The sequence below is a fragment of the Harpia harpyja genome, chromosome 20, assembly GCF_026419915.1.
Source record: "Harpia harpyja isolate bHarHar1 chromosome 20, bHarHar1 primary haplotype, whole genome shotgun sequence".
Classification (NCBI taxonomy): Eukaryota; Metazoa; Chordata; class Aves; order Accipitriformes; family Accipitridae; genus Harpia; species Harpia harpyja.
In genome coordinates, this window is record NC_068959.1 from 18,003,186 (window position 1) to 18,028,680 (window position 25,495).

A 25,495-nucleotide genomic window follows, 5' to 3' on the forward strand; every position below is an offset into this window, starting at 1 on the left:
AAAATATGTGAATCTTGCAGAACAGATTAAAAATATAACCACAGCTTAAAATGTAAAAATTACTTGGGTTTTCTTTTGGGGCAGAGAAAATGCTACATAGACAACTGTGCTTGGACTCAGATAACCATCAGAATTGCATGATGAAATGCTCCAGCTGATGAATTTTGCTCTTCTTTGCAGATATTATTCAGATCTTCACTGGCTTAGGAAATCTATGAATTCTGGACAATCTAACACTATGAAATCCCTCCCTAGGACTCCTCCCTGGTGCAGGAAGTGAAGATGACTATAAACTAAAGCAAGCAAAGGAGAAAAATAGGAAGTTATAAGTTGACAGCTATGCTACAAGCACTATAACTTGCTGTGTAGCTCTTGAAGTTTGGACAGTAAGCACCATAGAATCAAAGGAAAGGTTTGGTTGAATAAGACAGTGACATTTCCTCGGGGGCAGGCAGCCTCAGCAGTCTGCTGAGGAAGGGGATTTTCTTGATGAGGAAAGCGGGTAGTGGGATAAACCCGACACTTATGGCATTCTCCTGTCAAAACCAAAAACTGCCCTGTAGAATACTGCGTGGGAGGAGCTGACTGCCCCTCTACTTTGCAGGTTTCCTAGATAATGCGCAGCACTCTGTACCCTTTGACTCTCATCACTTACTCTGTGCGCTTTCTCTGAGGGAGGTGGCATTGCCTGTGGCTCTGGAGCCAAGCATATCCGTCACACCGCCAGTCTCCTATGTTCTGGCGAGGTACGGCCGAAGAACTAGAGCTGAGCTGCTAACTTTATTGCCTTCCCTTTCTTTTCAGAGAATTTCCCGTAGTCTCTGCGCAAACACCCTTCCACGCTGGCACCACCTGCATACCTACTCCGTACCATACCGGTCTTAAAGGAGCAACCGTTCTTTAAGACATACGGGAGGAGCAAGACTCCCTTCTCTCACTCTTCTCCTCACAGGCGGCTTCCCGCCTGGGTGGGACACCCGCGCCTAGGCGCATGCGCTGTTCTACTCCGCGGGCTGACGGCAGCGCGCACGCGCGCGACGAAGTGGAGATGAGCGGAAAAGGCGCGGGCGGTGGGGAGGAGGAGGAGGAAGAAGAAGAAGAAGGAGGCGGGCGGTGGGGAGGAGGAGGAGGAGGAGGAGGAGGAGGAGGAGGAAGAAGAAGAAGAAGAAGAAGAAGAAGAAGAAGAAGAAGAAGAAGAAGAAGAAGAAGAAGAAGGCGGCGGGCGGTGGCAGTTCTCGCGAGAGTTGGGGCGGCGCCGCGGGGGCGAGTTTGAACTGCGGGAGCGGCGCCGGTGTGGGGCGGCCGCTGAGGCGAGGTAGCGCGCTGAGGGGGTGTGGGGGAGCGAGCTGCGCGGGGGGCTTTCCTCTCTGTGGAGCTGTTGCTGCCTCTTTGCTCCTTGTCCGCAGAAGGGCGCTGTCAGGCGGTGGGGCCGTGGGGCCGAGGGGTCGGGGAGGGTGGAGGAGAGCTCCTGTCTCCCTCCCCTCCTTTCGTGCTGCAGCGTCTGGGACTGTGTGGCCTTCGGGCCCTTGCCCTGCCAGCGCCTTCCCCTGTCGCTTTAAGCGGGAAAGGCTGTTTTCTTTCCTACGGCCCCCGGAGATGCTGCGTCGAGTGAAGTAGGGAGGGAGCCCTCTCCCTCTCGGCCCTGTTTGCCCGTTAGGGTTATATACAATAAGGGGGGGGGGGGGGGCGGTGTCCTGCGGGAAACAAACCCGCCTGTCGGTCCTGGCCTCTGCGAGTGCCGAAGGTGTTGAGGAGAGTCCCGTGAAGAGCCCGGCGCTGGGGCCGGTCGCTGGCCGGTGTTGGTTTGCAGTGGGTCAGGAAGGTGTGCGAGCAGTAGGCGGAGAACACGATGGAAGGAGCGGCCCGCACTACAGAAGGGTAACGTCCTGCCCCGAGGTAAAGAACAGGTACCACATGGCACCGCGCTGGTGAAGCGAAGTGCTAGCGGAGCCAGTTGCTGGCTTGCCGAGTACTTCGTAGTGACTGAAAGATCAGCCTGTAGTTTGACTTTTTTTTTTTTTAATACTTCTTGCACAAAACACATTCTTGGGTGAATATGATTAGCCCTGAAAATATTCAGGCTGGAGTGTGCCACTTGGAGGGTAAAGAAAGAGACTTGTTTAAGTAACTGAATTGAATTGTAAGGGGAATACCTGGCTTAAGGGAGAGGATCTATGTTGCTAATTATGTTAGTGATCAGAAAACTGCATAGGTACTTCCGAATAGATCAGAATGTAGACGGCTGTTACATGTGACCCTTGGGAATACCAGTTTAAATAGAAGAACAGTTATACAGTGGGAGAAGAAAGTTTGCATGCCAGGACAGTGCCTTTTTATCTCCTACCCTGTTATCTTTTTCAAGGAGTACTGAAACGGTTGAATAATTAAGGTCTGGAGCCCTCGGTACAGAATCCATCATAAAATGTTTGAAGGTAATTAGCCAAAAGTGGGTAACTCTTGTAACTCTTGGTAGAATAAATGGAGACTGATTTCTGTTATCTCCCCTCCTACCTGTTCACCTTACTACCTATTTAATTTATCTTAAAACATTATTTTCAGGGTAGTTTACTTAACCTCATGTATAATATTTAATTGCAGGCAATTACTTCCCTATATAACAATACAGATTTATGAACAAAGCTACCTGGACTTGTCTGGTTAACTTCATCCAAGATTGACAATGAAAAGTTGAGGATGTTTGTGCTCTGAAAGGCGTACTTGCTCTTTTCTGCAATAGTCAGCAAGGAACATGTGAATAGGAAAACTATTTCTTTTCCTCCATACTTCAACTATAAAATTAAAGAAAAGCCTAAGATCTTTCTTATATTATCCAGTAAATGATTTATTAAGAGCTCAAAGATCTTGTATGTGAAACTGGAGGAGAGCATGCAAAAGAGATTGAAGAAGTAGGAGGGAGCAAGGCAAAACTCCCCGCACAACCCTTAAAAATTATAAGTGTGCTAGAAGAAGGTGACCCTGGGTGTAGCCTGTTTACTTGCCCCAGAGGCCAATTGCAGAGCATCTATCCTTTGGCAACATTGCCTGATCTGGCTGTTTCTAAATTATCTGACAGCTGCCTCAACAGAGGTTTGAATAAGATTTGCATTTCTATGGGGTTTTAGCTTGTGATCTGCGTTTTCATGAGACAGCCACAGGCGTTAAGCCTTTTTAGAAAAGGACTGCTATGAAGGACTGTGCTATAATGGCAGCTTATACTCATCCGGACTAGACAACTGTTGTGTGGTTTGGTTTTGGGGTTTTTTCCGTGGTTTTTTTTCTTTTCTTTTAAAGGTGAAGTACGAGAATAAGGTCATGAAAGACTTAAATGGACTTCTGAAGGTGAGTTAAAAATGTTACTCAAATTTAATTTAGTAAGCTAGGAGAATCAAATTGCTATGTTGCCTCTATACTGTTCTTTGATCAGAAAATAAAGGGTTTTTTAAAAATTCTGTTTATGAAGTTAATAAGGGTTAATTCATTGCCTTTACCAATGCAAACGCATGCTAGGAGTGGTTGCCTGTACGCTTTAATTGCTACATCTTGTGTTAAACATTTCATTATTAAATTGTACACAGTGTACGTGTCCTTGCCCCAGTAATAATATTGTTGATTTTTAGTTACAGGTATGTAAAATTCCTGTCTTTCACTGGGTTATTTTAGCATAAGTGTGCAAAACTAGTATTTCAGGCATTGCAATGGTTAGATGTGAAAAACTGGTTTCAGAGCCTGGCTGGCTGAAGTCTGTCTGTATGTGTTAAACTTGAATAACAACAAGTGATGGAAAATGTGAAAAACAGAATTTGATAATTTCTATCTTGTATCTCTGAAAGGAATTATTACAGTTTTGGCATGATGTACTTTTGCATGTTAAAATTATTTTTTTCTTTTATAGGAAGCTGGGTAACTCCTAGTGGAGTTACCCATGTTGAATAAAAGTTAGGAAAAAAAAAAAGTGAAGGCATTACATTATAATAATGACTCTTAAAATTACTCTCCTGTGTTGAGCTGTGAAATTTGCTCTGAAGACCAGCATCTTGCTAACATTCGTAAGGATAATATATGTGCCAGGATAATATATGTGCCAGTAATAAATGGCAACTAAATTGTTCATATAAAAAGAAAAAGCACAGAACGGGACCTTCAATGAAGAATTACTTTAATCTTGAAACTACATAAAAATTATGAACCGTGGCTTTGAAAAATCAACTACACAGGGGTTTTTTGTATTTGTATATCATTGTTCCTGCATACTTTCTGAGAGAACTCTTGGCTTCTGTTGTTGAGAAGCCTGAGTTGCTTAGCAATTTTTGTCTTAATAGGGTATTTTTGCAGTGTGCTGATTTAGTAGATTTGGGAGCAAGCAGTTATATAAGCTTATGGTGTTAGTTTGACTTGATTTTTATTTTTTTTAAATGTTTTGTTTGTTTGGGTTTATTTTGACTAACATTTTGCAAAATTCACCTTTGTGTCTTCTGTTATGATATGAAGATAGAAATGGATGAGTTTTCGAAAACATGTCACAAGGGAATGGTTATTAACAAATAGGTTACCTGCAGTGACTAAAGTTTAAAGTGGAAAACAGTCATGAAAGATTCCATTAAGCACTTAAATAAATAAAAATCTCTGTGTTAAAATTCCATGTATTTTAACTGGGTTTCTATTTTTGACTCTTTCCTTCATTACCTCTATCTGTTTCCATATTCCACACAATGTTATTAGGAGTAAACTATCCTGCTAATACAGCTGTCTACATGAATCTTGTTATTTGTGTACAAAAGTAATGCTATATGTAGTGTGGCTTTATTTATAATACCACAGAAAGTGTTGTCAGCCATATGCATAAAAGTGTTTTTACAAGGTTATTTCCTAGCCTTCTCTCATATATGGCAAGATAGCTATATACTAGATTAAGTCTGGTTCTAGTGTGCTAGGAAACCAGACTGGGTACACAGTAGTTGTTTTGCTGCATGCTATTACTTAAGACGTAGTCAGAAATAAGATGTTAACCAAATTTATGGAAAAAGAGCTATTATTTTACTGTTTACAGGACTGTTTGTTCGTGAGCTATCTTTTTTGTGTCTTGTATTAATGCAAAAATATATCCTTGTATTCTGTTTAAGAAAAGAAATTCAATAACTTTTTTCAGATTAACTAGTGTAACTTACTGCAATATTTTTTTTAATCATTTTGTATTTGCAATGTTGAAGTAACAAAAGGAAGAAAAATGGAGACAGAGACCATTTTAAGTCTTAGACACCAACTCAAGGAAGCAGAGAATGAGCGAAGAAAGGCAGCACAATATGGGTTGCATTTATTGGAATCCCAAAGTGAAGTTCAAAATCAGTTGGATCAAACACGCCGTGAATTGACTGAGAAAACTGAGGTAATGTTTTAAACTTTGAGTAAAAAAAAAAAAGGCAGTCAAGAACTTTGTTTTATTTTAACTATTTCTGAATGTCACAGGTTTTTTAATGCCTTTTAGAGTCTAGATAAATTTTAATAAACACTTTTAGTTTAAGTATTTGTAGAGGGGGCTTTTTATCTCTGCTCTAAGATACTGAGCATGATTTTATCTAAATGGGACAGGGTTTCATAGCTAATTATGCATCAAGTGTTCAGTACCATGTAGGATTAATTGCCTTTAATGTAAAATGAATACTAGGTGCTAAAGTAAACATGCTTTAGAGCATGTGTTTTGGCTATGTTTAGCAATTCATTCATGTTATGCTGTCTCTGCAAGCTTTGTATCACTTAAATCTGTAAAAAGAATGCTAGCAGCAGGACAGTAAAATTGATTTCTTCTGTAGTGAAGGTTTCAAATTTTCTAAATACCAAGGGATTCTGAATTTAGTAGTAGTTCTTTACAGCTCAGGAAAGAGAGTAGTGTAGTGTTGAAATACAGAGGTATTGTTTAATCAACCAGTTTTTTTAGGAATCACACAAGAAAATTCCAGTCAGGAAAATCTTCCACTTTTCATAAACACTTTAATTTTCATGTTTGTTTGTTTTCAGTCAGCCTGTGCTTCAGATATACTATTTGTCTTCGTTTAGTCTGTTTCTGGCTGTGCATCCATCCCTTCTCTTGTGATAGGGTTGAAATGTTTATGGCTTTATTGTAGTTCTGGGGGGTTTTGTTTGTGGGGTTGTTTTGGTTTTTTTTACCAGCTGGAGAGTTGTAACACCCTGCTACTCTGAATGAATCCTAGTAACTTATTTTGATCAGTTTGCTGGTAGTAAGCTTAGTGCAAGAGAGGCAGCTAGAAAGCACAAGTGATAAGGAAAGCAGAGCAGGATCATCCTTTTTGGCAGACAACCTGACATGGTAGTTACTGTGTTGTGAAGCTGCATCCATAGGTTGTAATCTTATGTTATAGGCTGGAGCAAAGTTATGAACTAAGCTTGTGTGACCCAGATCAATAGTGACTTAGTTTCCAGGGGCAGAGAGAAGGAGTTGTGTGCATTCATACAGTAGAATAACATCTTGTGTGGGAACTGGTTATCCAACAGATTCTTCTGAGTTTTTGAATCTGTGGTTCTCTTCTTTGGAATCCGAGAGCCAAAGCAATTACTGTGAACACAAGTGTAAGTTTTAACAGTAGGCACAGAAGTCTTTCAGAAAAATCTCTGTATGCTTCTGTAAAAGTCTGTGTAGACATATCATGCTAGATTTTTGCCTTTCTTGGGTCTGGCCAGCAGTGCATTCACAAACATTTTCCGTGCACTGTCTTTATCTTTGAGTTACAATTCTTGTCCTGTATATTTGAGAGCTGAGACTGTCCTTGATAAGCTGGTGTGTAGGCCATAGAGGTCAATTTCATACCTGACAGCTTTTAGTTTTATGTTCCTTTTTTAAATTCTGGTTTGTGTTTTAAGAGTTATGTTATTGAGGGGGAAGAAAAAAAAAAAAGAAAATCCTGCATCTTTAGACTGGTTTGGTTTTGCTATTTACTTTTTCTGCTTTCAGGACTCTCCTGTTTTTTTTTTAATTGTTTTTCTTCTCCTTAATTGCTAGCTGAACGGAAGTGTAAAATGAAGCTGCCTTTTATAATTAGCAAATATATAGAGTCAGGCGTAGAGGGAAGGTGATTAAGAAGTAATTCTTCAGTCTGGAAGGGTTCATGGGATTTATTACAAAACAGTAGACAATTTAGATGTCTTTACCAAACATTGAACCCAGCTGTTCTGCAGTAGGGGAATACTTGATGGACTGTAACATTTTTTTAACGTAATCGGGTTCCATTGTGGTAGAAAGGACATGTAAGCTCTCACTAAATTTTTGTTACACTTGCAGAAAAGATGCCCACACCCTTCATGTTGGCTGCAAAGCAATATACAGCTTCCACGAAGAAGAGGATATTACATAATCAAATAAGTCATAACATTTCAGAACAGTTTGGGGATTTTTATTTATTTGTTTTTCAAAACATGGGTATGTCAATTCCCTAATTGAGGCTTCAACAAAGTGTTGAATGAGCTTCAAGTTTTAGGCATTTAGTGTCTTGGTTCTGAGCCTATATTTAGTACATTGTTCCCCAAACACTTATGAATATTACATCTAGATTTATTAGTATGTTGTTTTTTCCAGAAATTTGAACAAGAGAAATACTCCCTTCAGAGAGAAATTGAACTCAAGAATCGAATGTTGGAAAGCTTGAGTTTTGAATGTGATTCCCTTAAGCAACAGCAAAACATGCAACTGGATAAACAGAAAGAACAGCTTGCCAGAGTCTATGGACAAGAAATCAGTGACCTTAAAAACAAGGTTTGGCAACTAATATACAGCTAAAATGTTGCTAATAGCATTTTAAAGAGTATGTATTTAACTCCTAATTGCACACTTGCTACCAGAACAAATCTCGTAAATAGTTACAATGTGTAGGAGCTTGTTTGGTTGGTTTTTAAGAAACACCTGCGTAGTTAGATTGTGAATTATATTAAATTTCAAAGCTTATTTTTAAAAGTTTACTTTTAAGTTGTATTTCTAAGGCATTTTCTGTAATTAGAACAGTCAAAAGTATTGTTCTCTTCAAGAATTTGTTATAAAATGGTACTATTTACTTCTCAACTGTCTTTAAGTTGGAGAACCTAAAAGCAGAACTAGATGAAACCCGACTCTCAGAAAAACAATTAAGACACAAAGTGGATCATCAGAAGGAAATAATTGCTGCCAAATCAGAAGAACTACATATGATGTCTGAACGTGTACATGAGACCATGTCTTCAGAAATGCTCAATCTTCAGATAGAACTCACTGAACTAGAAAGTGTGAAGGTGTGTGACTAGTACTTAATTATCAGCAATGTAGACTAGTTGAAGATAAAGTTCTGTGCTTTTGCTCATTTCATTTTTAGATGCTTTGTGTGCATTGCTACCTTATGATTGGCTTAATATTAAGACAATATGCACAGAAAAAAATAATAGCCTTAATAACTAGACTTTAATACGACCTCTTCTTCAAGATAATATTTTGTATTAGAAGTAATTACTACTAACAAATCTGGTTCACTTGGGCCTGCTTTTCTTCAAATTGTTTTAAAAACTGCTTATTTTATACTTGATTTTTTTTGTTGTTGTTGTTTAGGCCAATGTTGAAGAAAAGCTGAATGAACTGCAGTACAGTAAAGAACAACTAGAACTCATAAACAGTAATTTACGTAATCAGCTGGAGCGTCTACAGGGAGAAAAAGAAGAGAGGGAAAAAGAAGTTGTTTCTTACTCTAATGCGTTAGAGGTATTCTCTTAATTTTATTCAACAGTGGTAGATAAGCCCTGAATTCCACAAGTTGTGGTACTAGCTTTTCAGTGAAATATGAGGAGTTTTGAGAGAAGTTCTGATGAGGGACGGGAAAAAGATAAGGCAGAAGGGGACAAATGCTAAATACTCTCTATATGGGCATTCTTTTGTGGAAGGCTGTGTATGGAGATCCTTTGCACTGCAGTATTCTGCCTCTTAACAGGACCTTCTCACAGGTCACTGATATAATTATCACTTTTATTTCAAGTTCCTGCTGAATGCCTTGGAAAATTTTGTACTGGGGAGTAGAAGATTTGTGACTAAATAACACAGCAAGGCTAATAGTTTCAATACCATTAATCCAGTTGATAAACATAAAGGTTTTCCTTTAAAGGTTTTAGTTGTGCTCTTGTCCTGAAGAATAAGTACGATATTAAGCCTTTTAGTGAACAAAATTGTCTCTTACTGACTAGAACTGTATGCGCCGTTAAATACTGCAGTACAATATAATCTGCGCTAAAGGCATAGGAAATGAAGGAGGTAAAACTACCTGATTAAATTCATATATGCAGTACATCAGATGCTTAAGTGACTAATATCCTCTTTGCTTTAATCTAGAAAGCTCGTGAAGCTAATCAGGAGCTTCAGGTTCAGCTGGATCATGCAGTGCAACAATCTTTGGACCCTACAAGTAAAGGCAATTCTCTCTTTGCTGAGGTACAATTATGCCACAGATACCTGAGAATATACAGAGGAGAGAAGAAATATTTCCTAAGTTTTATTTCTTATATTGCATGGAAAATATTAGGGTATCTGCACCTGATCTGGCCACCATTAATCTCTATTCCTCAAATACTACTTCAGTGTTGAACTGTCTAGGAACTGACCTATGGAAAACTAACATTATGCACACTCTGAAGTTGAGGAGTTAGTGAACTTAATGCAATCACTTAAAGTTACCTGGCTATCAAGATAGAAGATGGGACTGAGAGTTCATTACAGTTCTGTCTGCAGCTCTTAGCTCTAAGTAGTTTTGGTCAGCTGGTAAGCCTTCTTTAATGCAGAAGATAGCATGTGAAATGTTAAAAGATGCTGATAAAAGCTGTCTTTTGAAAATGTGCTGAAAATGGCTGGATGTTTGAGCATTTGGGAGGGTTTTTGAATTACTTTTTGAGTAAGAGTTCAGCGGCTGTTAAATGCATAGGAAGTTATTTTGTTTTCTGACAATGCCCGGGGAATGGGTTACATTGGTACACAGTTGGGGTTTTTTTGTGGGTTTTTTTTTTTTTTTTAATATTTGTTCTGATGCAAATGGACAAAACTATTCTATAGCAACACTGAAGCATATGAAATATTACTTTATTTTGATATCAAAAGAAAAAAAGAAAAATCTGTTGCACTTTACTGATTGGGCTTTGGCTGCTACAGCACTGTCTACTCGCTTTTATCCCAGAGGTAATGACAATAGTGTGTATTTTCAAGTACTGTTGCTGGAAAAGCAGTATTTGCAGAAGCAACATCAATTGCTAGGCAACTTCTCCTTGTAAAACTCATCATCCAATTGACAACAAGCGTTTTAATTTTCATAGTAATAATTGTTAACAATGTTCTGTAGGTGGAGGACCGTAGGGCAGAAATGGAACGACAGCTGATCAGTGTGAAAATAAAATATCAGTCACTACAAAAACAGCATGCATTCACTAGAGAACAATTGCAAAGAATGAAGGTATGACCATTACTGTAATACTCCAGGGTTTCCTTGGGGTCTGATAAGGCAATGCTTTAGTACACAGGCTAGGGAGTTTGATTATCTTTAAAATATGATACAGTAGTCTGGGGGGGTGGGGAATGGGAGAAAAAACAAGTGAGATGTCATTATGTTATTTGACTTATACGGTACATCAGCATTTTTCTAGTGCTACTACTTTATCCTAGAACTACAAGTTATACTGAAGGCACTACATTTGCTTACGTCGGCAGTAGTTGTTAAATGGATAAAAGTAAAACACAACTCCTGTTGGTCGAACTAGTATTCAGTTTGTCCTGACAATTGCTTTGTCTTTTCTTATTTAATTCTCATACTATGTGAATCATTTATTTGTGTATTAACTGTGGTTGTCAGGATTGAATGTAAAGAAAAGGGCAGTACTCTGTCCTGTGATCACACTGGTTTTTCTTCTCTTCTGGGTTGCTTTCATGTTTTTACCTTTGTCCATATTTTGCTTGCTTTTCCGTATCTTTAGTGAAAGAATAAGTCCTAAGTACCTAAAGGGGGTCTACAAGACAGCCAGAGAGAGACTTCTTACAAGGGCTTGTAGTGATAGGACAAGGAGTAATGGCATTAAATTGCAAGAGAGTAAATTTAGATTAGATGTAAGGCAGTTCTTTACTGTGAGGGTGGTGAGGCACTGGAACAGGTTGCCCAGAGAGGTTGTGGATGCCCCATCCCTGGCAGTGTTGCAGGCCAGGTTGGATGGGACTTTGAGCAAACTGGTCTAGTGGAAGGTGTCCCTGCTCATGGCAGGGGGGTTGGAACTGGATGATCTTTAAAGGTGCCTTCCAACCCAAACCATTGTATGATAACTTTTGTCATAACTATTTAATTTAGACTACAGTGCTATAGGATGGGAGCTTGTTGGTTAATACTGTTGAGAAGTATTTAGCAGAAGCTGATTTACAAGGTAATGTAAAGGGGATGCTGCAAAACTGCCAACTGTTTTCATGTTGGTCTTCTGATTTTCCAACACAAGAGTGGATCCTTTCATTTTGATCAAATTCTTGATTGTGCAGTTTGACGAAAGTGCTTAAACATCAAGAGTGATGATAATTAGTAATGCTGAAGATACAGGTTTCTGTTACCTAGCTTTTGTGGAGAGGTAGGTTGATAGTAATTGAAACAACATTCTTAAAGGACAAGAAAAGAACTACTAATGCAGCAAAGGAATGCTCTTTTACTGAAATCTGACCTTGAGAGCTAAAGATTTGAGTGAGTAAAACAATTGAATAGGATCAGTTTCTTCAGAAATTTTCCCCTTGTAATGTGAGGTTAAGTCAGTCATACTGATTGAATGGTATAAGAAACATTCCTAACACTGAAGATTTTCACCAAAAACTGAGGCAAATTGGTAACTCTGTTCTACTACTTAATGTTTTAACTTGGAATGTCAATTTGTACTCATTTGTCCCTATAAAATCTTTTCCAATACCAATATTGGTATTTACTGATGACTTCTGAAGATCTGACTCCTGAACAGAATGTAAGCAGTATTCCTGTGAAAGTTTTACCATGTCTGGTGTATTTTCCACAGCCCACAGTATCCCTTCCAGTTTCTTAATGTTTCTGTTCTTTGTTTTTTATGTAGATCAACTGTAGTTTGCAATTCTGACAGTTAGCAAGTGGGCTTTTAAGTGAAGGGGGAAAAGGTTAGGTGTCTATGTGCTTGGAAAATGTAAGGGTAGTTTTAGTCAGCCAGTGGGGGTTAAAATTTTGCCTCCCTTATGTCCTGTAGAAGCTATGAGGAGGACATGATTGAATCTTTCTTTAGCTCTAGTTTGTGTACAGAATCATGAATATCCTTTACTTGACATAGGAGATTCTGTAGGGTAAAAGCTCTTCTTTCTCTTTCTCTGTTAATCTGTAGTCTTATTTGTTTCAGTTGATTCTTTCCCTGTGACTTTTCCAGGTGTCCTGTAGTGTTACCTTATCCATAATGACCAGGCTGGTAAAAATGCTACAGTTATCACTAACACCCTGTTAAGTCTTTCCATTATTGCATTGCATATTGTTTCTCCAGTTGTTTAAATGTCTGATGTATCACTTAATGTGTTAAGGCTGTCATACTATGATATTATGTTAACAGCATCAGAAAAATCTTCTATAAATGCAAGATTTTTCTTTGATAAACTTCTCCTTTTGTAGTGACAAAGGGTGTTTCCTTTGCTTGAAAGGATGCATTCCACAGAAGGAGTAGAAGCAGCTGAAGTTCTTGGATTAATATTACAGAAGGCAAACTTAGTGTTATCTATACCTCAGAATCAGAACTGCAAAAAATGAGGTTTTAAACTTGTTGATCAACTAGAGTGTTTTTTCCCAAGTGAGAAGTTCTCGATAGATGCATTTTAGCTCTGATAAACAAGCCTGGACTGTAGTTTGGTTCTAGCTGACTTAGTGTTTAGTGTTTGAATATGAAATATGGTGTGTGTCCTTGACAGTATATTTATAGGTTCCTTAGTCAATACAGAGAAAGATATGGCACCTCAGGACTACTCTGTTCAGTAAGTTTTAAGCTGTCCTAAAGACTTTTAGTGTCAACCTATGGTGATAATTGTGAAGCCTACTGAGTTTAAGCATCCAGTGCACTTCTAATATTCAGGACTAGAATTACAAGGCTTGAGTACCCTAACTGTTCTGGGTAAGAGGCTGAGATTTTCAGTCACTGAACCCAGTATTTGTTGTAAAGATTTTTTTTTTTTTTCTTCTAGCTGCAAATGGCTACACTGCTGCAGATGAAAGGCTCTCAGGCAGAATTTGAGCAGCTGGAACGTTTACAGTCAATGTTAGAACAAAAGAATGGTGAGATAGAAGATCTTCTTATGAAAGTGAGGCAGCTAGAAAAATTTAAGGTATGTGGTCTGTAATTAAGTGGAAAAGTCATAATCAGAAGCTAAAACATGATAATAAGAATTATGAAAACAATCTGAAGTCCATGCTCGGGATTGAAAAGGGATCCAAAGGCTACTCATAGCTTTACTTGACCAAAGTTCCATTTTATAGCTGGAGAACATATACCTGTGAAGTTGAGAGAAGCAGCCAATTCTACACCACCCAAGCCTCGGTTTGGAGAAACAATCTTTTCTGGGTTCCTGTGTGTAGCACATTCATATTTTTCATAGTTGCCTGTAGTGTTTAAATTCAATTACTTGGTCAAAGGTCACTGAGCTATGACATCTGTTGTTTTTTGGTTGGTTGGTTTGTTTTTTTCTCTTGGAAGACATAAGCATTTCACGTTTTTCCTGTGTGTACTTAGGCTTTATTGCTTTTTAGTCTAAGCTATATTGGATTGCTTGGATATTTATTTCCTTAATATATCTTAACTTTGCAGTTGAAGCATGCTCTTTTCTAGAAAAACTGAATTGCTTAATCATCCTTGTAAAACAATTTCTTCAGTCCTTTTATGCAACTTGATAGTAACTTGTCAATATTTTGGGGAGGTGAGAAATACATGAGAACACCTGTATGCACTATTGTAATGTCACTGGTTTTTTGTGTGTACACAGAGTGAAAAACTGTAGTGTTTCTTACTTGTGGACTTGTTTAGCCTTTTCTTATCACAGCTTTGGAATGTAAACTTGGGTGTATTAGCTCGTGCATTAGGATTATGCTTTCCAGGATAGCATCCTCTATTCTGCATTTAACCAAAGTGGCATAAAGCTAGGCTTAACCCATTTTAGTAAGCAGTTGTGACAGCTTGATTGCTTTACTAGTTTTGTCATGTATAAGCTTGATCAGTATTTATTTTTGTCTCTATGCCATAAATAAGTAGTGTCATGAAATTAAATGATTGATTTAAATAACCATCAAAACTACCTGTAGTCAGTGACTGACAGAAGCCTATGAGATCTGTGTGACAGTATTAAATCTGAGTGTTGCTTGTTCAGAAAAAACACAGAACAAAAAACCCAGAATGTCACATGCTACTGATGTATTTTATAGAAAGTTTACTGCATTTATGGCATCTTTACTATGAACCAACATCCTAATCTAAAAGATGTAATTGATTTTGAGATTTTGGCTACTGATTAATATGGCTTGTATTCCTTTGGGGTCCAGCTGCTGAATCCTAGAAATAAAGGCTGAAACAAATTCCTTCTGGGTTAACTAAATATCCTGTGTTTTCAAGTAAAACTAAGATAACTGTTCTGCATTGCTATTTGAAAACCTTCTGGAGTTGAGAACTTGTTGGTTTTTTTTTTTTTCTTTCAATGAATGAGAGAGAACTGTCAGTTTCAGTGCTATTTGACATTTGTAACAAATGAGGAAGTACTCAGAGCAACTGAGCTCTCTTGTATGTTTAAATGCCTCTACAATGAGGCTTCTCCATAGAAATGCATGGAAAATTTCACCTAAGGACTAAGCTAATGTGCTTCTGAAAGGTCACTAAGGACAACCTGACATTTTTTCTTTATCAGACTTTATATGAGAATATGGAAGAATCCAGAGGTAGTAGTAGCTCAAAAGGAGGAGAGTCTGAAGATGGTTACTATGCGGATTTACTGCAAATGAAACTTGACAACTCAAAGTAAGCACTTAATGGTCTGAGGCCTAGAAGTTGGTTGTAGTCTGATTATCTTCTAGCTACTTGCTTTTATTCTTCCTTTTTTTTTTTGTTACTGTTTGTATGTGTGGTGGGTTGACCCTGGCTGGATGTCAGGTGCCCACCAAAGCTGTTCTATCACTCCCCCCACCTCAGCTGGACAGGGGAGAGAAAATATAACAAAGGGCTTGTGGGTCAAGATAAGGACAGGAGAGATCACTCAACCAATTACCATCACAGGCAAAACAGACTCAACTTGGGGAAAATTAACTTAATTTATTGCCAATCAACCAGAGTAGGGTAATGAGAAATAAAACCAAATCTCAGAACACCTTCCCTCCACCCCTGATTTCTTCCTAGGCACAGCTTCACTCACGGATTCTCTACCTACCCCTACAGCGGCGCAGGGCGATGGAGAATGGGCTTTATGGTCAGTTCATCATGCGTTGTCTCTGCCGCTTCATCCTCTTCAGGGGCAGGACTCCTCGCACTTTCCCCTGCTCCCGTGTGGGGTCCCTCCCATGGGAGACAGTCCTTCACAAACTGCTCCAGCATGGGTCCCTTCCACAGGCTGCAGTCCTTCAGGAGCACACTGCTCCAGCATGGGTCCCCCGTGGGGTCACAAGTCCTGCCAGAAAACCTGCTCTGTGGGTTCCTCTCTCCACGGGGCCACAGGTCCTGCCAGGAGCCTGCTCCAGTGTGGATTTCCCATGGGGTCACAGCCTCCTTCGGGCATCCCCCTGCTCCAGCATGGACCTCCATGGGCTGCAGGTGGATATCTGCTCCACTGTGGACCTCCCTGGGCTGCAGGAGGACAGCCTGCCTCACCATGGTCTTCCCCACGTACTGCAGGGGAATCTCTGCTCCGGTGCCTGGAGCATCTCCTCCCCCTCCTTCTTCACTGACCTTGGTGTCTGCAGGGTTGTTTCTCTTGCATGTTCTCACTCTTCTCTCCGGCTGCCATTTCTGTCTGTCCCACAACTTTTTTTTCCTTCTTAAAAATGTTATCATAGAGGCATTACCACTATTGCTGATTGGCTCGGCCTTGGCTGGCGGCGGGTCCGTCTTAGAGCTGGCTGGTATTGGCTCTGTCGGACACAGGGGAAGCTTCCAGCAGCTTCTTACAGAAGCCACCCCTGTAACCCCCCTGCTACCAAAACCTTGCCACACAAACCCAATACAGTATGTATTCTATTAACTGTATGTGGAAATATGCTCATTGTCACATTTTCTAATGCTGTGGAACCATCCTGTCTTTGTTATAGGACTGAGAGTTGTTTTGTTTGTCATGTTACTTATTGCTGCAAAAGATAGCAGCAGAAATATTTCATATTGTTGCTTTCTCCTAGAAATGTTGTTAATGCTCCTAGATACAAGATAATTTAGAACTTAAAAAAAAATCATTAAAAATTAACCTGTAAGGGGAGTGTATGAAGCTTCTTAAAGTCTATAGGCTGTATAAATTTATTTCTCTTCTAAAAGAGTCAGATAATAACACTTGAAATGCCTTATTGGACTATTTAGTTGTGTTCTTTGGCTAGTGAATTCCATATCTGTTAGTTAGAAAGTTCATAGTGTTTGGCCTCAGAACTGTTTTTAAGCTGTCAGATGAAAGTGTTGCCAGCAGGAGGCAACACAAATGGTCTGCTGCAGGAATTCCTGAGAAGTCTGTCACCTCATTGCTGTTGCTATTATGAGAAACCGGCATGATCAGAGTACCTTAGGATAGCTGAGGAATGGTGATTCATTGCTTATGATGTGGAAGTTAATGGCCTCTGAAACAGAGGCAAGGACATGCACTGAGTACTAACATAGTTATTTTTGTGTTGGTTGCTTAGAGTAACACCTTTGTGTAAAGCTTGTATCGTCAGTTATAGAAATAGCCATATTAATTTATACATAGGCTAGAAAACCCCAATGAAATAGCAAATTTGTAGGTCAGGGAAGGTTTCTTACCAGTTACGGATGCACGTGTGCCTTGTTCAGCATACACTTTGTTTTTAACAAGCATTCCATCTCTGGTAACTAAACTCACTGCTCTATGTCAAGTTGAAGTGAAAACTTATATTGTACTGGAAGAGGTCTCTTTCATTTGTTACTAGTGTATAAATACAAATTTTATGTGTAGTCACTGAATGCTTAGTTGACTTTATCTGCTGTTTTACTGGGAGGTGGGGGGAAAGAAACCAAGTCTGAGTGATTGTATAACTTTTCTCCCACCCCAGCAAGGAAACTGAAACCTTGAAAAATGAACTATCCTTGCAGAGGATGAAAGCTCTGTATGAGAGCCAAAGGGTTCTGGAAGTTGAAAGGAAACTCTTCACAAATGAGAGGCATTTGCAAGCTTGTCAGAGCGAGAATATGAACTTGCGAGTTATGCTGGATGAGCTGAAAATGAAATATGAACCTGAAGGTAAATACTACTTTTCGGGGCGGGGGGGGGAATAATCTGGTCTTCTCAGCCTTCACAAGTTGAATGACATTAAACAGGAAGACATGAGGTTAGTTCCAGGTGTAAACTAATGTTTAAATAGCTGCCTTTTTGGTGATAACTTGGTCCAAAAACTGCTGAATTGAAATAGTAAAGCCCTACCTTGCTCAGCAACCTTACCTCAACATGTATACTAACACTAATTTCAGAAGGCTGAAGAGTACAAATTACAGTGTTTAGAGGCCTTACGGAGTATAGCTAGATAACCATAGTGAAGTAGGTGGGAACAAATTCTTAGGAGGTGTTTTTCATAATAGTAGCAATATCTCTCTGTTGATGAGAAGTATCAGCTTTCTGAATGTAGACAGCTGATGAGCTTTGTAATAAGGGCAAAGCATTTAGAGGAAAAACTGTTTAGTAGCTCAAGTCAGTATGGATTAAGTTTTGACAGCAGAGGCCCCCCTGAAAAACAGCTGATATACCTGGGTATGTGCAGAAACAAGGGAGTTGTAGCCTGTAGAGGAAGATGAATGGGGAACCAGATGGGTAAATTGGTTTTGGTACTTGTCCATACCCAAAGGATTTAATTTTAAAATCTTTGTTGTGGAAGCTTACCTCAGCGGTCTCCAAAATGGAAATAAAACAATTTAGCATACTCATGTTGTTCAGAGCATCTAATTAAAAGCCTTGGTAAAAAGGTAGAGTGGATGGGGAGAAAGTTGTGGGGGTTTCTTTGGGGGTTTTTTTTGTCTCTTTTTTAAGCGAACTTCTGTTGTGATGCTTACTTGCTGATAACAGATTATGTGAAGGGACATTCTTTAAGGGATGTAAGTTGTCTGTTAAGAATTATTCCAAGGTCTTTAGTCATGTGATATGTTCTTTATTAGTTTTAATGTGAAAATGTTGGTGGACAAGTTAACTCCAGCTTCACTTGTGTACAAAAAAGCATATTCTTTTTTTCCTAGAATTACTTAAAGGCACCAAAATCAAAAAGAAGAGGGAGAAGATTCCAGTGGACACTACTTCTGAAAACTTAGACAGCAAAAATACTTCAGTAAAAGAAGCTGTACTTGCTCAATTGCCAAGTAAGGGAGAAACAAAGATGAATTCCAAGAACTTGGAGCCAAGTGATGCTTCTCCAAAAAAACATGCTCTTGAAGCACCACCAATAAATATAGCTCTTCAAGCAATGCAAAAAGTAGTTGAACCTGAAAGAGAAAGAAAGAGAGTTAAAACTAAAGATGAGAATCATGATGCCTTTACTTCGTATAGCAGAAGTGGAAGTAATTCCTTGACTTCAGCTGCCCCCAGGTCAGTGTCAGCTTCTGTCTATGGTCAAGGCAATCAGCACAGACCTGCATCTCTTTTCTTTCGCTGCATGAACTATGCTATCCACTTCTTTATCTATTTCCTCAGTGTTGCATGCAGTGTAATTCCTCAGCTCCGACTGCCTACGTTGAACCCCTCAATACCTTTTAGAAAGACTAAGATGATGACTAATGAAAAAGACTCTTGAAACTGTAACAATCTTTGAAATAACTTTCCCATTACTGGAAAATGTTTAAGGTGGGCAGATAGCATGACAGCTCACTCGGTTTGCTCTAGCTTCAGAAATAGCACTGTTTTCTTGGTCCCTTCAAAGCTGCCACACACCTGTGTTACATACCAAAGTAACAAAGGCAGTAGGTATCATGCTTCAGTTTCATACCTAATTTCAGCCCTCATCAACTTTCAGATTTAGCTAAAAGCCTAAAAATTATTTAAATTAAGTAATTATTAACCTGAATTGGGTTAACAGAACTTGCATTGTACAAAAGAATAGACAATTAATTATGCTATTTGTGTTGTCAGACAACTGACCTCCATAATCTGTATGCATGATAACTAGAAACACAACTGCTAAACTATGATCAAGTTTTTCCCCTGAACTTAGAATTTAAGTTACTTTTTGATAGATGGTAAAGTAAGTTAGAACAGAAGTAGCTATGTCAAAATATGCAGGGATGGTTCCTGAGAAGGAAAGACCAGGGAGGTCAAATGTGGGTGGTGAAAGTTGAGAGGAAAGATTGGATAATTTAGTGATGGTATTGTGTTTTGACAGTGTTCTGTACACATAAAGGAGAACAGATAGCATGTAACCTGCATGTGAATAGTTTAACTTATTTCCTCATATTTCTTTGGAAAGGAAGATACGGGGTCTTCCAACAGGAACTTATTGGAAACAGTTTGTGAACTGTGAAGGGGTAAACCTACCAGAGAGGGGGTGAGGAGAGGAAATTATTTTATGAAGTTGATGTTTGAAAGCAGAGTGACTGGAAAAAGTGGAAGAGGAAGATGAAGTCATAGTTCAGAGGGAGGGTTCTAATCTTGCACCCATTGTTGTTGGTTCAAATAAGGAACAAAACATAAATCAGTAGATTGTAAAAAATAAAAACCACCAACCCAACAACTAAAAATCCGCCACGAAACTCCATGTAAGCTTTTAAGTTGTTTTCAATGGTGCTATGAACCTGTAAAAGGCAAATCCAGGCATAAGGTTCTGTTCATGTTTCTGATTGTGTTTATGAACTACTAAATCCCCAATTAATGTTGTTAAGATACCACTGAGGATTTACATAACCCTGATCTGTTATGACTTATGAAATAGGAAGTCATGATAAAATCTGATTATTTGAGAGGTTGGATTTATAAACACTAAAAGAATCTCTGGACAGTTCTGTGATGGATGCGGCCAAACCCTGCGTAGGAATACAGCTAAATGCAAAGGCACAAAAAAATATTGTCAACTTGAGCAGGAATGTGGACCTGAAAATGGAGAGTTTGGAGGAGATAAAAATAATTGGCATGTGCATGGTGGATAGTTGTCAGTGTTTCACCTTGTGCTAAGTAAAATGTGATTCTCCGGCTGAAAAGGCTATTGTGGTCATTGGGGGTTATTTTTGTAACTGGAGTAGCTTTTGTGAAATAATTAGTCTAGCTTTGTCATTATTGGTCCATGAAATGTGGCAGTGAAAAGAGCCATAGTAACTGTGAAAGGACTGCAAACTTAATTTCTAGAAAATGGTGTTTGAAAAGCTTTGTCATCTTAGCTTAGGAGGCAAAGAAGAAGTGGTCAGAAGTGATCTGTATGTACTTACATGGGTGACAAACTTCCTTGTTTGAAGAGTCTTGCTTGCTGATGTGATTTAGCAAGGTAAAGCTAGGTAACTTTGAACTAATAGCATGTGTACATATCTGCAGCGCATGTGTGTATACTTAGAAAAGTTTAAAGCAAGTAAACATTGGAATACTTTATTAGGTGATGGTACTGATTTATGGTATGTGAGTGTTCAGAACATACTAGCTGAGACTAAAGATTTAACTATTTAAGTTATTATTATTAATTACTATTGTAATTCAGGCAATGGAAAGGTTTTATGTAGTGGTATCTTTTGTTAGGCCAACTGGTCAATAAAAAGATACACTTTATTGAAATGCTGTTCTTCACTTCTGAAACTGAAACAGCAAATTCCAGCCCTTGCTGCCCAACTTAGTTTGCATTTAGATTTGAGATTGTTTGTTTTAGTTTGATCTAAAGAAGGGCTTGTGTGCCTAAGAGCTTATTTGCTCTTTTAAATTATTTAGTTGGATTATGTATACCAAATCTACCTCATTTGGACTTTGTTCAAATGCCTATAGCCATTTGGCTCAGCAGGAGATCTGGATAACTAATACTCTCTTTGGTGTTTTAGGCATGGCATTCATCCTCAGGGAGTAAAGCTCCATCTGATGGAACTAGTTGATCTTCCTTAAATGGGTGTAAAGAACCGCCATTAGATTTTGGTTTTGGAGTCTACAAAGTCAAAGCTTGATAGAATTTTGTCATAGTTTCACAAGCTTGCCTTTTTTTTTTTTTTTTTTTTTTAAGTGGAAGTGTTTAACTGTTGTCTCTTCTGATCCATCCATTTCCCTGTGCTAACACTTCGTGAAATGTGACAATGCTGGTAAGGGGTGGTCTGTGAGCTGGCTTGGTATGAGGGCTGTGGTGGGTTAACTTTGGCTTGCTGCCACATGCCCACCCAGCTGCTCTCACTGCCCCTCTTCAACAGGATGGGGCAGAAAATAAGATGGAAAAAGCTTGTGGGTTGAGATAAAGAGAGGGATCAAATAGGCAAAACAGGCTTGACTTGGGGAAGATTAACTCATCGTCAATTAAAAACAGTGGAACAGTGAGAAAAAGAAAACCACCTTGCCCCTACCCCCCAACCCTTCTTCCCAGGCTCAACTCTACTCCTTCATTCCCAACTTCTACCTCCTCCTCACCAAGTGGCATAGGGGCAGATGGGGAATGGAGGTTGCAGTTAGTTCATAACACTTGGCCTCTGCAACTCCTTCATTATAAGGAAGGTTGGTAGAAAAGAAGTAAAAAAGGGACTGGCTGATTTTTGAACTCCATGAGACAATTTCAGAACATGATGCTCAGCCATTAACTTTGGAATCTGTTAACTGAACTGATTCATTTATTCTTTTTCTTGTTACATGTAGCAGCCTGGAGACATGATCTATTACACACTAGTAAAATGTGTATTTTTCAAAAAAATTTAATTCAGTGTGGTAATGCAAGGATGGTTCAACAACTTGTAGGCCGTAGTATAATCAGTCCTGAAGCATTTGCAGGCCAACTGTAAGATGCTAAGAATGAAAGAGGAAAAATTTATTTGTTCGGACTGTCTGTTCATTGTCACATTAAAGCTCAATTATTCGAATCTTCAGGCATTTCCGAATACCTCATGGCCGTAAATTAAGGTTTTCCTAAGTGAAGCAAATTATGGCAATCTATTGCTGATCCAGATAAAAGCTGTAGCTAACTTAAAAGTGTAGCTTAGACATTAAATGGCTCATTCATTTTTACCTTCATAAGTCAGTGTCAGTCCTCTGATAAATTACTTTAGGTATTTATTAACATAGCTCTAGTCTGACAAAGTTAGCTTACTTTCATAGAATCATAGAATCATTTCGGTTGGAAAAGACCTTCAAGATCATCGAGTCCAACCATTAACCATGCCCCGGAGTACCCTGTCCACTCGCTTTTTGAATACCTCCAGGGATGGTGAATCAACCACTTCCCTGGGCAGCCCATTCCAATGTTTGACAACCCTCTCAGTAAAAAAATTTTTCCTAATATCCAACCTAAATCTCCCTTGCCTCAACTTGAGGCCATTTCCTCTTGTCCTATCTCCAGACACCTGACAGAAGAGACCAGCACCCACCTCACTACAACCCCCTTTCAGGTAGTTGTAGAGAGCGATAAGGTCTCCCCTCAGCCTCCTCTTTTCTAGACTGAACAACCCCAGATCCCTCAGCCGCTCCTCATAAGACTTGTGCTCCAGGCCCCTCACCAACTTGGTTGCCCTTCTCTGGACACGCTCCAGCACCTCAATGTCTTTCCTGTAGTGAGGGGCCCAAAACTGAACACAGGACTCGAGGTGCGGCCTCACCAGTGCCCAGTACAGGGGAACAACCACCTCCCTGCTCCTGCTGGCCACACTGTTCCTGATACAGGCCAGGATGTGATTGGCCTTCTTGGCCACCTGGGCACACTGCTGGCTCATATTCAGCCGGCTGTCAACCAGCATGCCCAGGTTTTACTTTATGGTGACTTGCATAAACACTTTAGTGTGCATTTGAAGCATAAAAATATGATTTTTTTTCTCTCTTCAAATAACAAATTCTAATAGTTGTTTTTACTTTTATGAAACAATGTGATGTTTCTCATGTGAACATTCTCATTTTTACAGCTCCTTGCATAGTCCTCATCTTCAGCTGTATCTCTCTATATTGCAAATTAATCTCTAACAACTGGGTAGCAGCTATTCTTGTTTGGAAACCCATGATTGAAAGCAGCTGCTGATTGTTGTGGGTTGCTCACTGGAGGCTCTTGAGACCACTAGAAATCCACAAGGTCACTAGAGAATTGCTTTAACAGATGTGGTGATGAATCAGTATAGAATTTGTGTTGGTATGTAAGGCTATGTTTAATTTGGAACTTCACTTTCCATAATTTGGTTTGCTGTGGAAGTAATCGTGTAACAGTCAACTGGTTGTGGGTGATTTGGTAATAATCACTAAATAATACCACTATTTAATTTGTTCTAATGACACACTTGCACATTTATTAAGTAATTCCTAAATAATCAAAACATTTGATTGTGCTCAGATGCCAAAATCTTGGTTCTAAGTTATCTCTTCAACAGCAATGTGGCAGTTGTATTCCCATTTACGTTCACAGCAGAACTGCACATGTCAGTGGACAAATGATGTAATTTAGAGCCTGAAAATGAACTTTTTTCCAACAACAACTTTTCAGATATTCAGGCCTTTATCTTAAGGCAGTAGTAGTGCAGAACTAGGTTGGAAACTAGTATATTGCTTTAAGTGTAGTCCTTTGGTGGTATTAAAGCAAAATGCTTGACTTCATCATGTTTGTATTATGTTGCTGGGACTTTTCCTTGGAGTTGTGCTTTTGTGGACTTGATCACCTTTATGTGCATGGCACAGTCACTTTTTTTTTTTTAAAGGCTGATCCCAACTAGTTAACACATTCAGTAACCTTGTTTACCAAACATTTCAGCAGATGGGGGGGGGCAGGGTGCGGGGGAAGGCTATATTTTAAGTGATGAAATGTGAATAGGACCAATATAAAAACGCTTTATTTTAGTCTCATTCTTAAACACTGCTTGCTCTGTCTTTCCATATGGATGGTCTTGTATGCCAGTTGGCTTCTTGATTTTGCTTAAAACTCTTATTTTAGCCCTGTTTTTTATTAACTAAATATGTATTTAGAATGGTTGCTTGCCTGTAGGTTAACAGCTGAATCCAGATTTGAAACTACAGAAAAAGAAGATAAGAAAGAAAATAAAATCACAACTGAGAAGAAAACACAAAAGAAAAAATATACAACGTTGTATGTATCTTCTAAGCCAACGTCTGAAACACAGTGTGCTCAGCAATAAAATCTATGTTTCTGGAAGGAACCTGAACAATTTGGAGTCCTGCTTTAGCAGGAAATACTGAGTAAACTTATGTCATGCGTAAATGTACAGGTTCCTAACTTAGATATTGATCTGCCTTGTTTTATGAAGAGTATGATCGCGTTAATGAGAGTTGCACTTTTGATAACTTCTGGTGGGTACCTGTTAAGTTCCCTGGCAATGTAACCTGAAGTGCTGCCTTGTCTTGAATCTTGGCTAAGTCTCTAAACATGTGTTAATCATTATTTGTTTTAAACGCAGTGCTATTCTGAAAGATAAGTACTTGCTACAGAAGTCTTATTATATAAGACTGGGGTCAACCCTAAGGAAGGCAGACTAACAGTGTTGATGCAGAACTCAAGTCATGTGCTCCTGACTTTCTTCCAGTTCCTGGATTCAGAATTCTTAACATTTTTTCCCCTACATATAATTGTTCAACTTTCAGACTGACCTGATGGCAAAGGTGCATGTGAATTTTTTTATGCGTTTTGTGGGATAGTATTATTTTAAAACTCTAGAAATTCTTGTATTTGTACTAATAAAGTAAACCTTTCTTTTTTTCCTTTCTCAAATGTAGTCTATATTGCATTTGAGACAAAACATTTATCTAAAGCTGTTCATTTTTTGATTGAGAGGTGAGCTATTTTGTAGAAAGGGTTTTGTTTAAAAAGAGAAAAGTATCATTCAATAAAAGCTAAGAAATTTTAGTGCATGGGCTGTGTGTCGTTTTTAGGAGAAAAATCTTAACTTTCTGTAACTTTCTGATGACACTTATTGCAGAATAATTCTGAGAACACAAGCTAGTTCCATTGATTTGTTTGTTTGTTTTTTTTTTCTTTCAGCATTTGTATTGAAGTTTAAGATTACATCATTTGACTCATTACTACAGTTTAGCTCCCTCTAGTGAATGGGTTAGCCACTTTCTAAGTAAGGCTCAGTAGTTAAGATGAAAGCTCTTTAAGACTTTTCCTTTTAAATCCATTATGAAAAAAATATCTTGAAGAAT

General features: G+C 38.9%; 1 protein-coding gene across 7 annotated transcripts; it reads left to right on the forward strand.

The window, feature by feature from the left end:
* Positions 1-1,216: 1,216 nt before the first annotated feature.
* Positions 1,217-25,196, forward strand: SPDL1 (spindle apparatus coiled-coil protein 1). 7 transcript variants are annotated; one of them, XR_008239521.1, is made up of 15 exons: positions 1,230-1,315; positions 2,363-2,432; positions 2,599-2,751; positions 3,292-3,339; positions 5,208-5,383; positions 7,586-7,762; positions 8,077-8,271; positions 8,582-8,731; positions 9,353-9,451; positions 10,350-10,460; positions 13,217-13,357; positions 14,924-15,033; positions 17,274-17,461; positions 18,445-19,045; positions 24,321-24,400. XR_008239521.1 is itself a non-coding variant. In XM_052816581.1 (14 exons), the coding sequence occupies exons 4-14, from the start codon at positions 5,225-5,227 to the stop codon at positions 24,469-24,471; spliced, it is 1,827 nt and encodes a 608-aa protein (XP_052672541.1). In that variant the 5' UTR covers positions 1,217-1,315; positions 2,363-2,432; positions 3,292-3,339; positions 5,208-5,224; the 3' UTR covers positions 24,472-25,196. The 7 variants fall into 7 exon arrangements, 1 of the variants encoding a protein (XP_052672541.1); XR_008239518.1 differs by lacking the exon at positions 2,599-2,751 and having other exon boundaries at positions 1,217-1,315; positions 2,363-2,446; XR_008239517.1 differs by lacking the exon at positions 2,599-2,751 and having other exon boundaries at positions 1,217-1,315.
* Positions 25,197-25,495: the final 299 nt, after the last annotated feature.